At 41.3% G+C, this 16,115-nt stretch overlaps 1 protein-coding gene across 3 annotated transcripts in view; it reads left to right on the top strand.

The window, feature by feature from the left end:
* The window catches only part of INF2 (inverted formin 2), a 188,674-nt gene extending 183,633 nt beyond the window's left edge, over positions 1 to 5,041 (top strand). For all 3 annotated transcript variants that reach the window (XM_077466809.1, XM_077466808.1, XM_077466807.1), the window contains one exon: positions 4,932 to 5,041. In XM_077466809.1, coding sequence (XP_077322935.1) covers positions 4,932 to 4,960 — 29 coding nt within the window. In that variant the 3' untranslated portion in view covers positions 4,961 to 5,041. The remainder of the gene's footprint in view (positions 1 to 4,931) is intronic.
* The last annotated feature ends 11,074 nt before the right edge of the window (positions 5,042 to 16,115 follow it).

Genomic DNA, 16,115 nt, shown 5'->3' with positions numbered 1-16,115 from the left:
GTTCACTTTAAAGTGTTGTTGACTGCTCGTTAGGCAAGTGTAACATAATATACATGCTTGCAAACTTGTTGCTTAAATGCATGTTTAAATATACACGTTTTGGAAAAACATGAGCATGAGTGCGTTTTTAGGAGTTGTATCTCCAGTATAGTGTGTTTTTTGGTCTGCAGAAGCTTTATTTTTTTCTGCTGTTCCGAAACAGCATAGGGGCTGTATTGGATGCATATGTGCTTGGCTAAATCCTGAAGGACTAGTATGGGGCCAACTGCAGTTAAGCAAGTGCATGCTTGAAAACTTGCTAAAAGGCATGGTTGCTAAAGATCCATGTTTTTGCATATTCACATAGACATGGTTATACATGTTTGCATAAAGATACATGTTTGTACAAAGTTGCGTGTTTATTCATGATTGCATAAATATACATGGTTGCATAAAGATGCATGTTTATACACATTTGTATACATATACATGGTTATACATGATCGCATAAAGATACATGATTGCATAAAGATGCATATTTATACATGTCTGCATAGATACGTGTTGTGTAATGTTGCATAAACACGTTTCATAAACGCATGCTTGCTTATTGAGTAAATGCATGTTTCCATGGACACATTGCATGAATGCGTGTTTACAAGGACGCACGCTTTCATATTTTGCGTAAATGCATAGTTGCATGGGCACATGTTTCCATGGATGCATATTAAACACATGCTGGCATGTTTTCCATTTGTACTGCATATGTACATGTTTATTTACATTAAACTGCATACATATGTGCTTATTTACATCAACCACTTTAGCCCCGGAAGGATTTGCTCCATTCGTGACCAGGCCATTTTTTGCGATACGGCACTGCGTCGCTTGAACTGACAATTGCGCAGTCATGCAACGTTGTACCAAGACAAAATTGATGTCCTTTTTTTCTCCACAAATAGAGCTTTCTTTTGGTGGTATTTGATCACCTCTGTGGTTTTTATTTTTTGCACTATAAACAAAAAAGTAGCAACAATTTTTGAAAAAAACACTTTTGTAGTTTTTGCTAAAATATCCCAATTTTTTTTTTTTACGAATTTTTTGCTCATTTTAGACCGATATGTATTCTTCTACATATTTTTGGTAAAAAAATTGCAATAAGCGTATATTGATTGGTTTTGCGCAAAAGTTTTAGCGTCTACAAAATAGGGGATAGATTTGTCATTTTTATTATTATTTTTTTTAGTAATGGCGGCGATCTGTGATTTTTATTTATTTTTTAAATTTGTTTAATTTTTTTTTATCAGGACTGCGACATTGCCGTGGACAGATCGGACACTTTTGACACTATTTTGGGACCATTGACATTTATACAGCAATCAAAGCTAAAAATAGCATTTGATTAAAGCACTGTATAAATGTCACTGGCAGGGAAGGGGTTAACTTTCCTAGGTGTGTTTTAACTGTAGGGGGGCTGGGACTGACTTGGGGAGGAGAGAGATTGGTGTTCAAACCTAGTACGAACACGCAATCCGTCTCCTTTCCCCTGAGAGAACCCGGATTTGTGCGTTTATACACACAGATCGCAAACGGCTCGGGGGACACGCGGCGCGCCCGCGAGCCTTCTATGATGTCATAAAGAAGTGACGTACAGCTACAGCAATTTTCACAGCCGTGCCAGCCTGCCGCAGTATAACTGCGGCTGGTCGGCTAGTGGTTAAGCTGTATACATATGCAGAGGCGGCTCTAGGTTTTGTGATGCCCTAGGCAAAACTTAGACATGAGGCCCCACTCACGCCCATAATGGAAAAAAGAATTCAAGCAAGTTATCAGTGGTGGATGAGACAATGGAGTCAGGGGGGAGTCTGGGACAGAAGTATCACCACTACTGGGAGGCTTGACAGGCAGGAGAAAGGTCAGGTATATGACAGTCCCACCATTGCTGGGGAAGCTTGACAGGCAGGATAGGGATCCTCCTCCTTTTCGGCTCCTTTTCCTGTCTGTAGACATCAGAGCTGATTAGGCAGCCAGCATCTCTCACCGAGTTCAGATTGCAGTGTGTTGGACACCAAACAGCCCACACAAGCTGAGGGCAGGTGTGCCCACAGTACCCACTGCCGGGGAATTCACTGGAGCCACTAGGCTCTGCTCCAGCAGGATTTAGCCTGGATACACAAGGTTCTGGCAATGCAGGTAATTTACTGGAGCAGAGAGGATCTCCACTTAGGGAGAGAGACATTCCCCAAAAACTGATGCTCCGTGTGTGGGTCGGCCAAATTAGGCAGCCGTGAGGCCCCTGTGAGAGTGAGGCCTTAGGCCACCGCCTAATTAAAGAGCCACCTCTGTACATATGTATTTGTTTTCCTGGGACTACATGCATATGTGCTTATTTGCCTGGGACTACATGCATATTTGCTTGTTTTCCTGGGGGCACATGGGTGTGTGTGCTTATTGGCCTTGAACCACATACATAAATGCATCAATACTTGTATACCTGCATGTTTGCATACCTAGGTACTTGCATACCTAAGGGGTTGCATAGAGGTGAACCAACATTGTTTTTGGCCTGCATCCTTGGAGGACAGTATATTAGGTGGCTAATATAGTTGCTATGTTTACCTGTTTATACCAGTTAAATGGTTCCAGAAAAGAGAGGCAGCCGCAACAATATGGAGACGGGTGGGGGCCATCTTCCCCTCACTCGTCTCCATGTCAAGCCAGGAAAAGGATCTCCCTCCACCAAATGATCTTGTGACGAATCCACCACAGAGACCACTTTTATCTGAAAGAGGACCGCCCGCTGAAGAAGAGGATACCGAATACCGACGTAAAACTGCAGTGGGTTTGCAAGTGATTAACCACTTCCCGACCGGCGCACACACCTATACGTCGGCAGAATGGCACGGACAGGCAAATTGGCATACAGGTACCTCCCTTTAAATTTGCCATCGTGCCATTGCATGCGAGCCGCTGACGGCACACGTGCCCCAGTCGGGACCTCCGTGAGACCGATTGCGGGTCCCGTGGACTTGCTCACCGCGGGGATACTAGTGATCGTCTCACAGGGAGGAAGAACGGGGAGATGCTAAAATAAACCAGCATCTCCCCATTCTGCCTAGCAACAGTGACACTTATCTCTGCTCCCTGTGATTGGAGCAGAGATCAGTGATGTGTACAACACAGCCACGCCCCCCACAGTTAGCAACATGCCCCTAGGACAGACTTAACCCCTACACTGCCACCTAGTGGTTAACCCCTTCACTGCCAGTGTCATTTACACAGGAATCGGTGCATTTTTATAGCACTGATTGCTGTATAAATGACAATGGTCCCAAAAGTGTGTGAAAAATGTCTGATGTGTCCGTCATAATGTCGCAGTCACAATAAAAATGGCTGATCGCAACGATCATTACTAGTAAAAAAAAAAAAAAAATTTATAAAAATGCCATAAAACTATCCCCTATTTTGTAAACGTTTGTGCAAGCCAATCAATAATCACTTATTGCGTTTCTTTTTTTTTACCAAAAATATGTAGAATACATATTGTTCGAAACTGAGGAAAAAAATGTTTTTTTATACATTTTTGGGGAATATTTTTTATAGCAAAAAGTAAAAAATAATGCGTTTTTTTCAAAATGAACGCTGTTTTTTTGTTTATAGCGCAAAAAATAAAAAACGCAGGGGTGATAAAATACCACCAAAAGAAATCTCTATTCGTGGGGAAAAAAAGGATGTCAATTTTGTTTGGGAGCCACGTCGCACGTCCGTGCAAATGTCAGTTAAAGCAATGCAGTGCCGAATCGCAAAAAGTGCTCTGGTCTTAAGCCAGCAAAATGGTCCGGGTCTGAAGGTGGTTAAATGACACACAGGTGGACTCTATTTACTAATCAGGTGACTTCTGACAGCAATTGGTTCCACTAGATTTAAAGTCTGTTCACACTGAGGCAGCACGACTGCCTCAGGCGACCGGGATCCGACTTGAGCGGCGACTTGCAAAATGACTTCTGTATAGAAGTCAATGCAAGTCGCCCCAAAAGTCGTACAGGAACCTTTTTCTAAGTCAGAACGTCTTGAGTCGCTCCGATTAGAACGGTTCCATTGCACAGAACGGGACGTGACTTGTCAGGTGGCTAGGTTTGCCTGACGAGTTGCCCCTGTGTGAACCGGCTCTCAAGGGGACCGACTAGAAATGCATGCCACACTTTTCAGATAATTGTTTTCAAAATATTTTACAAATAAATATAATTTTCCTTCCACTTCACAATTATGTGCCACTTTGTATTAGGCCATCACATAAAACCTCAATAAAATACATTTACCTTTTTGGTTGTAACATGACAAAATGTGGAACATTTCAAGGGGCATGAGTAATTTATCAAGGCACTGTACCTCCTCTTTCTTGCCCATCTCATAATATGGAGCTGTATGAAGTTCTAGTAAGAGCCACCAAGTATTTGAAAGGGTAGTGCTGGGCTTTCTTTTAGAAAGCCCAGTATGTAGAGCAACCAGCCAAGGAAGTACCCTGTATGAATGCTTATTTGTAAAAATAGACTGTATTTTATGAAACAATGCTCTATAAACGTTTAAACATTTAAATACTATTACGTAAATGCGAAAATTATAGTTTCCTTTATGGAGCAGAGGCTGAAATATTAAAGAAAAGGTCAATTTAAAATAGGGCTGTTCCCCAGTTTAGGTTTTGTTTTATTTTACCTATGCTGGGATTCTTTGTTCTAGGCAATAATTGCATTTTTTATTTTTTTATTTGTACTCTAGGTTTTATCCCTCGTGGTAGATTCATCTTCATAGATGCCTTATGCAGTATATATTTATATACAAGCGTAAGCCTTGCCCAGTGGAGCAGATCCTTAGCAATAAATTAATTCTGGTTAATAATGAACGGACTGGTTGTGAATGTTTGTCTAACCCATTTCATTTTTACTTTACTGTAGGTCTCAGAACAAAGAAAATGCAGAAGTAGTGAATCGCGGGGCAAAGCTTGCAAGTCCTCTTCCGCTAAATCTATTATGACAGATGGAAAATTACGAATTAAATGCTATTTAATAATAATTTTCTATTTCTCTTCTATTGAAAAGAGGCAATGTAGATCAACACCTTCTATAAGTTATACTATCTGCTAACTAAATAATAATTTGAAAGGGTCTCATCAGACCAATATAAACTGCCCCTACTTTGTTACTGTTCAGTATCCTGAAGCGGGTGGAAGTTGTTTCCCGAAACTATATCAATTTCTTCTTGACAGCAAGTTTTCATCGGCTGCCTTGGTGAAAGGGAAACTGTATGGAGGAGAAGGTGATTGGGCAATTGAATTGTCTTTTAAAGTGACAGCCTATTGGAAAATTAGAACAATTTAAAGACGAAGCATTAGAATGTAACCCAGATTTGTTTCCTCATGACACCAGCGCTGCAATACCACTGCCAGCTTTATAATAAAAAGGGAATTTAGAGTTGGTGCAGAGCGAGGTCTGGCTACCCAAAATGAGCAGAGCTCTAAACTTATATCCAGAATCCTACTGGTTTATTCAATGGGAATAAAAGCATCTACCAATCAAAATTCCGCTCTTGGTAATCAGACTTCAACGATTACCTGAACTTTCAGTTTAAATCGGCTAAATATACATTCCAAGTGCGTCAAAACCAAAGGAAGGGGGTGGGGGGGGGGGGGGCGATTAACAAAGATTGGCGTATGTAAAAAAAAAGTGTGCCAATTTCTATATGCCTGCTTGCTTGTTAATAAAAGTGGCATATGACAATTTGATAATTTGTCTCATACTGGTGTAGCGGCCATAACCCTTTGCAGGACGGCCTTAACTTATTGGGCTTACAGGTTACTTGACTTGTCCTTCCACGTCTAGGGGTTCCCAGGGTTAATACCCAACAACTTGAACGCTGACACAAAGTCCTTTTGAAAGGTTTTATTTTGCAGTGATAACATCCAGTATCACAGTCCCTCATGGGAACAGAGGGCACGGGTGAAGAACTCGGGTACCTTGAACTGCAAATATAACAGTCTCTAATTCCACCCAGAGAGTAGCCACGCGCAGCTGGGTACTTCAAGGCTGAACAGATCTCTAGCCAGAGATCATGGCAGTCAGCACGTTGATTCAAACTTGAAACAATTCTATGAACGTGTACAAGTTGTAACTAAGTGTGAACAGGAACCTTTTTCTTCAGTACCTGGAATGTTCTCTGTCTCCTTGATAGTACTGGAAAGAGCATGGATTTGTCAATGTCCTTCCCAACTCAGCAACCAGGCACTTCTCCAGGATGCCACTTGTTGGCCCTCCTCCGAAGAGTCCTCCCCCCGGTCACTTCCACGAGCTGTGGTGTCCCTCCAAGCCGAGAGCACACCCGGACACCTTGAATCCTCCCTCGGTTACTAATATCCGACGGACAAAGTTTTAGAGCTGGGGTATAAAATTTTCTGACAACATGATCCTATCGGACTTTGTCGGATTGTGTGTAGAGAATTCCGATCGGACAAAGTACCACGCATGCTCAGATCAAATTCCTAGACCAAAGCTATTGGCTACTAGCCTGAACGTAGTCCCGTCGTAACGAAATAACGTCATCACGTTACGTACGATCGGATTTTCTGACAACTTTGTCCGACCGTGTGTATGCAACACAAGTTTTGGACAAAATCTACGGATTTTGTTGTCGGAATGTCCGACCGTGTGTACAAGGGCTAAGAAGGACTGACATGCCCCAGGATTAGACAGAACTAAAGCTCTCTAATCAGCAGGTAGTGGAGCTGGACCTCTGCAGAGAGATCACTTCTTTCATACAAAGATCAAGGTTCCTTTGCTACAGTGTGCTGGCAGGAGATGGGCTTTTCTACTCGTAATGTGGCTGGTTTCCAGGGGAAGAAAAACACTTTGCATGCCTGGAATGTATTAAGCCGATTTAAACTAAATTTGGGGTTCATTCACATTGGGACCTTTTTTTATCTGAAGTGTTCCAGGGATCGATTGTCCCCACTCCCCCAGGTGATCTGCAGTCACACTAGACTATAAAGAAGTGTTCCTGTGAATATGTATGCTAAACCAGCCCAGGGTGATCACTGCTTCAGTACATAACTCCTGCGCATATATACGCAAGAGTTCGTTCCGACACGAGGTGCGCCAAGAATGCAGACCAAACCACGCATGTGTAGCCTCATGTACATTCTACATAATAGGTAAGTTTGTTTAGTTGCAGAAGATGCATAGCATGTCACATCTGCAAAAAAAAAAAAAAAAAAAGAGCCTGCCTGCACACAATTTTGTTTAGGTCCGCATTAATACAGTAGTATTTTCAGAATATAGCACTGTCTTTTCTAGGCTGCTGAAGCAGGCAGTATTAAAACCATGACATATTCAACAAATGGTGATAATTTGATATAAATGTATTGGTATAAAATCTTGTTATAAGGTTGGAGGATCGAAAGATCTTAAAGCAACTACAAGTTCGGGTTACTAATGTTTAGTTGTATTTCCTCCACACCTGTAAAGCTGGTCATATACTATACAATCTGATTGTACAAGTGCACTATAATAACCAAAACCAGGGCTTTTTTTTTTTTCTCAGAGGATAGTGAAATGGATATTTTATAGATGGGCAACTCCTATCCTCATATTGATTAGTGGTTCCAAATTAATAACTACTGCAGTAGGGAACAGACACAAAAGATACGCTCAGCATCTTTCCAAATAACCGTTCTCCCTTATTATGACGCATTTGAAGGTTTTTGTACACATGATTACGTAGGTATCACATTATTATTACAATTGTATGTTTATGGTAACAAGGGGCGTAACATAGGCAGGCTAATTCTAATCAGGACTCGAAAGAATGCAAAACATGTACTGAAAACATTATTAGTGCCGTGTGCACAGTGAGGGCAGTGTGCAATACATATAAAATAGAATACAATTATTTACAGAACCTACAAATTTCCATTACAATAGGTACAGGTACACCCCCCTTCCAAGTCACCCCTTGTCTCTGCCCCCTACCTACCTTTAAAGTGGTTGTAAACCCTTACAACCAACTTTGACCTACAGGTAAGCCTAGATTAAGGCTTACCTGTAGGTCCAAGAAATATCTCCTAAACCCACACGGTTTAGGAGATATTTGCCGAAAGACGGGCACCGCTGTCTATGGTGCATGTGCTGTAGACAGCGGCGCGCAGGCACACTGAGCGCACCGCGGTCAACGGCCATATGCCGCGAGTGGTGGCTCCCATGCGCATGCGCGGGAGTGAGGTCATCGCGGCTTCGCCAAATGACAGCGGCAGAGCAGCGAAACCCACCGAGAAGATGGATGCGCCGGACTACAGGGGACAGCGGTGACTTCGCTGGCTCCTGTGTCAGGTAAGTGACACATAATGGACTACTATGCGATGCATAGTAGTCCATTATGCTTTACCTTTGCAGGGAATGAAAGAGGAAGTAAACTCATCAGGGTTTACTTCCTCTTTAAGGACGTCCCTTCGAATCATCCCCTACACCAGACTTTTTCAACCTTTTCAACATGGAGGAACCCTTGAAATAACTTTTTGGTCTCGGGGGAACCCCTGTTAAAAATGGCTATATCTACAACTCATGATACATTGGTGTGATGATCAGTGGAAGCATGTTCCTTACATCTGTGGCCTTCGGGAAGAATTTCACCCCTACAGATAGCTAAAAAGATCATTGGTGTTAGTGGGAACTTATCTTAGAGGCAAAAATTGGGCATTGCTCAAGGAACCCCTAGCAACCATTGGAGGAACCCTAGTTGAGAAACCCTGCCCTTGACCTCTTCCAGTACTGCTTTTAGAAAATACTAGATGTGTGCACTGCCAAAAAATTGGTTTGTTTTCGTTTCATTCGTTTTAGTTTTTTTTTTTTGGCTCATTCGTTATGATCGCAATCCGTAAATTCGAAAATGTGAAAAATGTGTAAATTCGAAAAAACTCCTAAATCCCAAAATCTGAAATAACTAACAATAACTTCACTATTAAATTATAGGTATTGGAACTTCCTTTCAAATTCGGCTGTTAGTGAACGTAACGAATACGAAAATTTATTTAAAGTTACAAATTATCTGAAATAACGAAGGCCGCATCTAAACAAAATAGAGCGGAACAAATTAATAAAAATAAATAATAATAATAAAAAACTTTTTATTTTTATTATTTGTTCCGTTCCATTTGTTTAGATGCGGCCTTCGTTATTTCAGATAATTTGTAACTTTAAATAAATTTTCGGATTTAGATTCGTGTTTAGATTCGTTATTTCGGATAGCTCGCAACTTTGGATAAATTCGTATTGGTTACCTTCACTAACAGCCGAATTTGAAAAGAAAATTCCAATACCTACAATTTAATAGTCAAGTTATTAGTTATTAACTATTACTATTTCAAATTTAAGAATTTCTGATTTTTTTTTTTTTTTTTTTTTTTTCGAATTTACAAAAATTCGGAAAAAGTTTGTTAAGCGGGTTTTCGTGAATTTGGATATTTCCAAATTAACGAATTTGTCGAAATTCATTGAAAAACTAATTGGGGACTAAACGAATTGCACATGTCTAGAAAATTATAGAAGCAAGTATCTTTTTTTTTTTTTTTTTTTTTTTTTTTTATGAATTTGTATGAATTTTGGAAATTATAACAAGATAAACAAGAAAATAGATACCTACGGCAATAACAGACCCCACCACTAACAATAGATCCACTACCAACAATAGATCTCCTTCAGCAAAAATATATCTAGCAAAAATATATCTAGCAGCCAACATCAATACACCATTCAGCAGCCAGCAACAATAGACCTCTAACTCAAAAGTAGACCCCCCTCCCCACCAGCAACAATAGATACCTTCCTTAACAGAAACCCCACCCTCAGCAACAATGGATTCCCCCACTAGCAACAAAAGACATGCTCAACTATAGACCCCTTCCAGCAACAATAGATCCTCCAGCACCCCTTGCCATTACATACATTCAATGGTAGAGGTGCCAGAGCTGCGTTCCTGCTGAAAAAAAAAAAAAAAAGCCATGACCATAAAGATATCATAGAAAGACCCACCTAAACAATCTATTCAATTAGTATGAAATCAGGCAGGCCCTTGCACAACATTGTTGATGGTAGAACTAAAGGAGATTGTACAATTCAAGTGTATAGTGTATGGTCACCTTAAGACCCTGACTGCTTATAATGACCATAGTCTTTATTTTCTAGTAGCCTGTTACCTAAGGGACAAAAATACAGGAGCTTTTCAATACTTTATAAGAAAAAAAAAAAAAAAACATTTTTGCACCTTATCTTAAAATCTATTATACAATATATTATAGTGTTAAGCAACAGTCAGCTGTTTGACTGGTAAGAGTATTATGATTTCTATGATCGCTGTAGGTTCAGCACATATCAAGGCTTTTTTAAGGGGCAAATACAGAGACCCTCATCCTGGTGTTGCTCATTCTTTAGTCACAGCAGCATAGTTGTCTTTACCATAATGCACACATGGGCCTACGCCTAGGGCAGCAGTGTAATCGTGGGCAGCACTATAAAGACAATACTTGGGCATCATAAGCGTATAAAGCCTAGTTGAACCATCCATGTTAAAGCAGTGAATAAATCGGGCTCAATTTCCTTTTAAAATAGCGGGTCCCTTAACCACCACTCGGCAGAAGAGGACATCGAAGGTACAGATCTCAAATTGGCAAAGCTCATGCTTACTGCTGATTGGAGAGCTGTAGTTCTGACTCACAGGGGGCAAAATCACGTCTGCAGAGGGGACCGCTCCTCTCACGCAGAGCATTGCAGCCCTACATTGCAGGCTACTCACTCGGGAACAGGCTATATTAAAGGAACTAGAGCTGCTTTATAAACAAAATGAGCATTAATGCTTTCATACCTATTGTTTTTATGCAGCCAGAATGGATTTACAGCATTAAACAAGAATGTTCATTTTGGGCTTTAGTCTTATTTTTATTTTATTTTTTAAATGCTGTTATCAAGTGTTTTACATTCAGTGAGCATTATAAACCAGCTCTTGCCAAAATATTTTCTTTTTTTTTTTTTATTTGCATAAATTGTACAACGGTTGAACATCTCTGTTGGGAGTTTATTGATGACTGTATCCATTTTAGGAAAATACTGCATTACATCCACCAGATGGTGCTGATGATCATAAGGGGTAAACATGGTAGATGTAGTATTTGTGATGGCTATGTGAATAAATGAAACATTTGCACAGCAATTTTTTGTTTTATAAACAGCCACCTGTGTATTGTCTAATACAGCGTTTCTCAACTCCAGTCCTCAAGGCGCCCCAACAGGTCATGTTTTTTCAGGATTTCCATTGATTTGATCAGTTTCACTGCCTTAGTAATTACCACAGCCGTGTCTTCTGAGGGAAATCCTGAAAACATGACCTGTTGGGGCGCCTTGAGGACTAGAGTTGAGAAACACTGGTCTAATAGATATGTTCATTTGTTTTCGTCCGAATTTCAGTTATTTTCGTTCTCGTAACGTGCAGAATCCAAAAACCGAAAGATCCAACATAAATTCTTTTATTTTATTTTTCATGACAACAGTTCGATATAGATAGGAGATTCGACATGACGCTGATAATGGCAATCTGTGTCCATTGAACCTGTGGTCGAATGTGCCTAACCTAAGCTCTATTAGTCCAAGATTATTCTACATGGAGAGAAAAGATTCGACATTATAGAGCCAATAGCAAAAAAGGTTGAATGTGGCTAAACTAACTTTTCAAGATTATTCGACATAGAGAGAAAAGATTCAACTTAAAGATTCTAAGAAGCAATCACCACGAGCGGACATTTATGGTCAAATGCTCCGCCCATAGCCTATACAAGAATTCTAATGTTGGTCAACTAATTAATAAATATAATTATCACTAGTGTCATACAACATTAGAATTGCACTATAGCTTGTAGGCAGAACATTCAACCGGAAATATACGATTGCGGCCGTCGTACAGTTTAGCTGCTCTGTCGAATCTTCCGCCTATAAGCTATTCCGACGAATCTTCTTAAAACATTTAGCAGACCCCATAAGCCTTCAATGATGTATTCAACCTTAATTATTTCGTCGCCTTTTTGGACGAATGCATTTTTTAACAAAATAAAATAAAAACGAATTTCGGGAGTAACTAAATTCATTTTTTTTTTGGACGAATTCCGAAAATATTTGTGTGCACATGTCTATTGTCCAGCTTTTCTCAACCAGGGATCCATCAAAAGCTAGGGTTCCTCCAGAGGTTGCTAGGGGTTGCTTGAGCAATTTCTAACCCCTTAGGTAACCACTGTCCCCAGTGATCCATTTAGTGACATGTAAGGGGGGGGGGGGGGGGGATCCGTAATGACCATTGATATAAAGGGGCCTTTCTCCACTGACCACTAATAAAAGGGGGAAACTTACTGACAACCAATGTGAGGCAACACAACAGCTTTCTGACCATTAGCATTATTTGTTTTTATTCTTTATTTCTTATTTGCATTAATTTTACTGAAAAATAATTATTAGCCGGAGATTTTTGAGACCTGAAAGGTTCTTCATCGTTAAAAAGTTTACAAAAAGTTTTGATAATCCAGTAACCAGGAATGAGTGCCTCTATAAGGCAGGGGTCTCCAAACTTTCTAAACAAAGGGCCGGAATACTGTCCTTCAGGCTTTTAGGGTGGCCGGATTGTGACCAGTGGGAGTAGAAAATTTCATGGAGTCGGTGGGAGTAAACAATGCCCCATCTTTGGTATTGGGGGGGAGATAGTGCCCCAATGTTGGTGTCAGTTGGAGGAATAGCACCCCATCATTGGTGTCAGTGGGAGGAATAGCACCCCATCATTGGTGTCAGTGGGAGGAATAGCACCCCATCATTGGTGTCAGTGGGAGGAATGGCGCCCCAATGTTGGTGTCTGTTGGAGAAATGATGGCCAGTCATTGCTGTCAGTGGAAGGAATTATGCCCCATTATTGGTGTCAGTGGGAGGAATTACGCCCCACTGTTGGTGTCAGTGGAGAGCATAATGCCTTTTATCAGAGGGAAGAATAGTGCCTAAGGGCTGGATAGAGACGAGCAAAGGGACACATACTGCCCCCAGGCTGCAGTTTGTAGACCACGGCTATAAGGCCTCATGCACACTTGATATTTTTACAGCTGCTGCTTTTGGCCTAAGGCATTTTTTTTTTTTTTTTGCAGCCAGTAAACTCCCCAGCATGTTATCCTATGTGTCCATGCATACATAGGCTGTTATCAGTGGTTTTTGGCAGGGTGATTTCTGGCTGGAAAAAAACCCAGAATTTGTTGGTTTAAAAAGGAGTTTTTCAGCTGGAAAAACACCCTAACTCTAAAAATTGTAAAAAACAAAACAAAAAAAAACATGTCTATTCAGTGTTTGTGAGCATTTTTAAGCCATAAGCTTTTGTGGGAGTATAGTTTTGCAAAAAAAAAACGCTAATGCAAAAATGCTGCAAAACTTGCGTTTTTTAACGCAGCATTCTATAGCTGAAGCTACTGGCGTTTTTATAAGGTTCAGTGTGCATGAGGTCTCCTAGTTAGGATTGTTGGCGTGATGTAAAATTCATATACAAGCGTTTCCTGCGTGTAACGTTTGCATGGGCACAACAGCCTATTCATTTGAATAGACTGCTGTACCTGTGGGAATGCAGGGAAAGAGGTCTCTGCACCTTTTCAAAAACTTCTGCGGCTTTATGCACCCGAAAGTGTGCTGCGTTTTCAGACGAGTGTGGGGGTGCCATTAAGAATTAATAGAACCCCTAAGAGTCTGCTAAAGAGCAGTGTGTTTTGCCTGCGGCTGTGGGAACATGTGCAATCTGCACACGATTCTGCACCAGAATAAGTGTGAACCTAGCCTAACGATCACTGGCTGTAACTATACCAAGATATAGTCATATGAACAAACCGGAGACTAATGAAGGTGGAATTATAATTGGTTGCTATTTGTTAGCATATTGTAGAACAATAGCCATCGGGCTTTGCCTAACGTAGAACATTCTGCACTATCAGAAAAAAAACGTATAATTATTTTGCATAAAATGAATACTATATAATGCTTGTCCTGTATATAGAAGTATTTTGGAAAGAATATTTTGATTCTTATGTAATCAGTTTTGCAAAGTGCATACTGCCTTCTTAATAAATTATTTTCTTTGCAAAAATGCTAGTGTCTGTTTTTTTTTTTTTTTTTTTTTTTTGCATGTTACACTCATTATTAGGGCATACATGATCCCAAAAACAAATTGCCATTGCACCCAGAATTGCAGGGTGGTACTGCTGACCTTTTTTAGCATTTTTCCCTGGTAGCACTTGGGCCATCGGTTAGAATCCGAACTATGGCACTGCCTGTAGTTTGAAGACCCACGGACCCCCGTGGTTCAAATCACACTTTTGTAATAGAAGTGATCACATTTAAACGAATCCTCTCCATGGAGAGCCGTCTGAGTGTTTTTAAAAAACGTTTACTTTGAGCATGTTATGCCGCGTACACGTGACCGGAATTTTCGATGGACTAGGTCCGACTGAATGAATCTGTCGGATATTACGATCGTGCGTGGACTTTTTTTTTTTTCCCCAAAAGTCAGACGGACCTAGAAAGAAAACGTTTCAAATCTTTCTGAAGGACTCGAGTCCGGTCGAAAAATCCGTTGGTCTATATGCTAGTCCGACGGACAAAAACCGGCACAGGGCAGCTATTGGCTACTGGCTATGAACTTCCTTATTCTAGTCCGGTCCTATGTCATCACGTTTGAATCCGTCGGACTTTGGTGTGCTTGTGTGTGGCCAAGTCCGTTCCTTCGGAAAGTCAGTCGGAAATCCGCCGAAAGTCCGTCGGGAAGACCGTCGGACCTAGTCCGTCAAAAAGTCCGGTCGTGTGTATGTGGCATAAGCCTACAGAGTTGGTTCCAAGGTGTGCAGAGAGGAAATACTCAGGATCCATTATCCAACGGTGGAGGATTCGTATAAATGTGATGGCTTTTATTACAAAAGCGTGATTTGACCCAAGGGGGTCTAGCGATGAGGAGAGCAGGCATTGCACACAGAAGTGGTGGTGATCATCTATCCTTTAATCACGCTTTTATTATAAATGTGTGGCATAGATTGTGGCGTGAACTATTCTATGTTTATTAGGGATGAGCCCTTGGTTCGACTAGAATATATAGCGATCGCCGAACACCAAACAATATGGGGCATTTGCGGGAAATTTGAGCGCCCGTGGAAAGCTCCATAATGAATGGCGAGATCGTAGTGCATTGACGGCTGCTGATTGGCCAAAGCATGCACCTGACCTGCATGCTTTTGCCAATCACAGCGCGCTCTGCTTTGAGAGCCATGATTGGCCAAAGGCAGGGTGCCTTTGGCCAATCATGGCTCAGGGGGCTGAGTCCATGCCCCAACCTATGTAAGGCTGCTTACATGGCAGCCGTACATGGTTTTATGAATGAGAGCAGTAAAATTACATTTGTAAAGGAAAAAAATGAAATGTAACTGCCCATGGCTGTAATGTATTGTCGGATCCCAGCAATATAGATAAAAATCATTTTAAAAAATCCATACCTGACCCCTATCCAAGCACGCAACTTGGCAGGCCGCAGGAAAAGGGGTGTGAGAGCGGCTCCCCTCCTGAACCGTACCAGGCCACATGCCTTCAACATGGGGAGGATGCTTTAGGGTCCCCACAAGGGCCTCATCCCCACAACCCATTGGTTGTGGGGGTCTGTGGGCGGGGGGGGTTATCAGAATCTGGAAGCCCCCTTTAACAAGGGAATTCCTAGATCCCGCCCCCCCCCCATGCGAATGAGTATCGGGTACATTGTACCCTTACACATTCACCAAAAAAAGTGTCAAAATGGTAAAAATGACAGGATATAGTTTGGGACAAGTCCTTTATTAAAAAATAAAAAAGTGTCCCGCAATGTAACTCCATCTTCGATCACGGCGCCCGACGACCTGAGAAAAAAAGAAACCAGAAGAAAACCCTGCCTCGATGGGAGGCTCCCGCTGACTGCGTTTTTTTTTTTTTTTCCAATGACAGCTGTTATGACGTCAGAAGGGACGGGGTCACCCGTTTACATCACCAGGTGGCCCCGCCCTCAGCTATATAACA

The sequence above is a fragment of the Lithobates pipiens genome, unplaced genomic scaffold (genome assembly GCF_037356315.1).
Source record: "Lithobates pipiens isolate NorthernLeopardFrog02 unplaced genomic scaffold, aLitPip1_a1.2 Scaffold_37, whole genome shotgun sequence".
NCBI lineage: Eukaryota > Metazoa > Chordata > Amphibia > Anura > Ranidae > Lithobates > Lithobates pipiens.
Note: the sequence above shows the minus strand (reverse complement) of the source record. Positions and strands in the feature narration are given on the sequence as shown.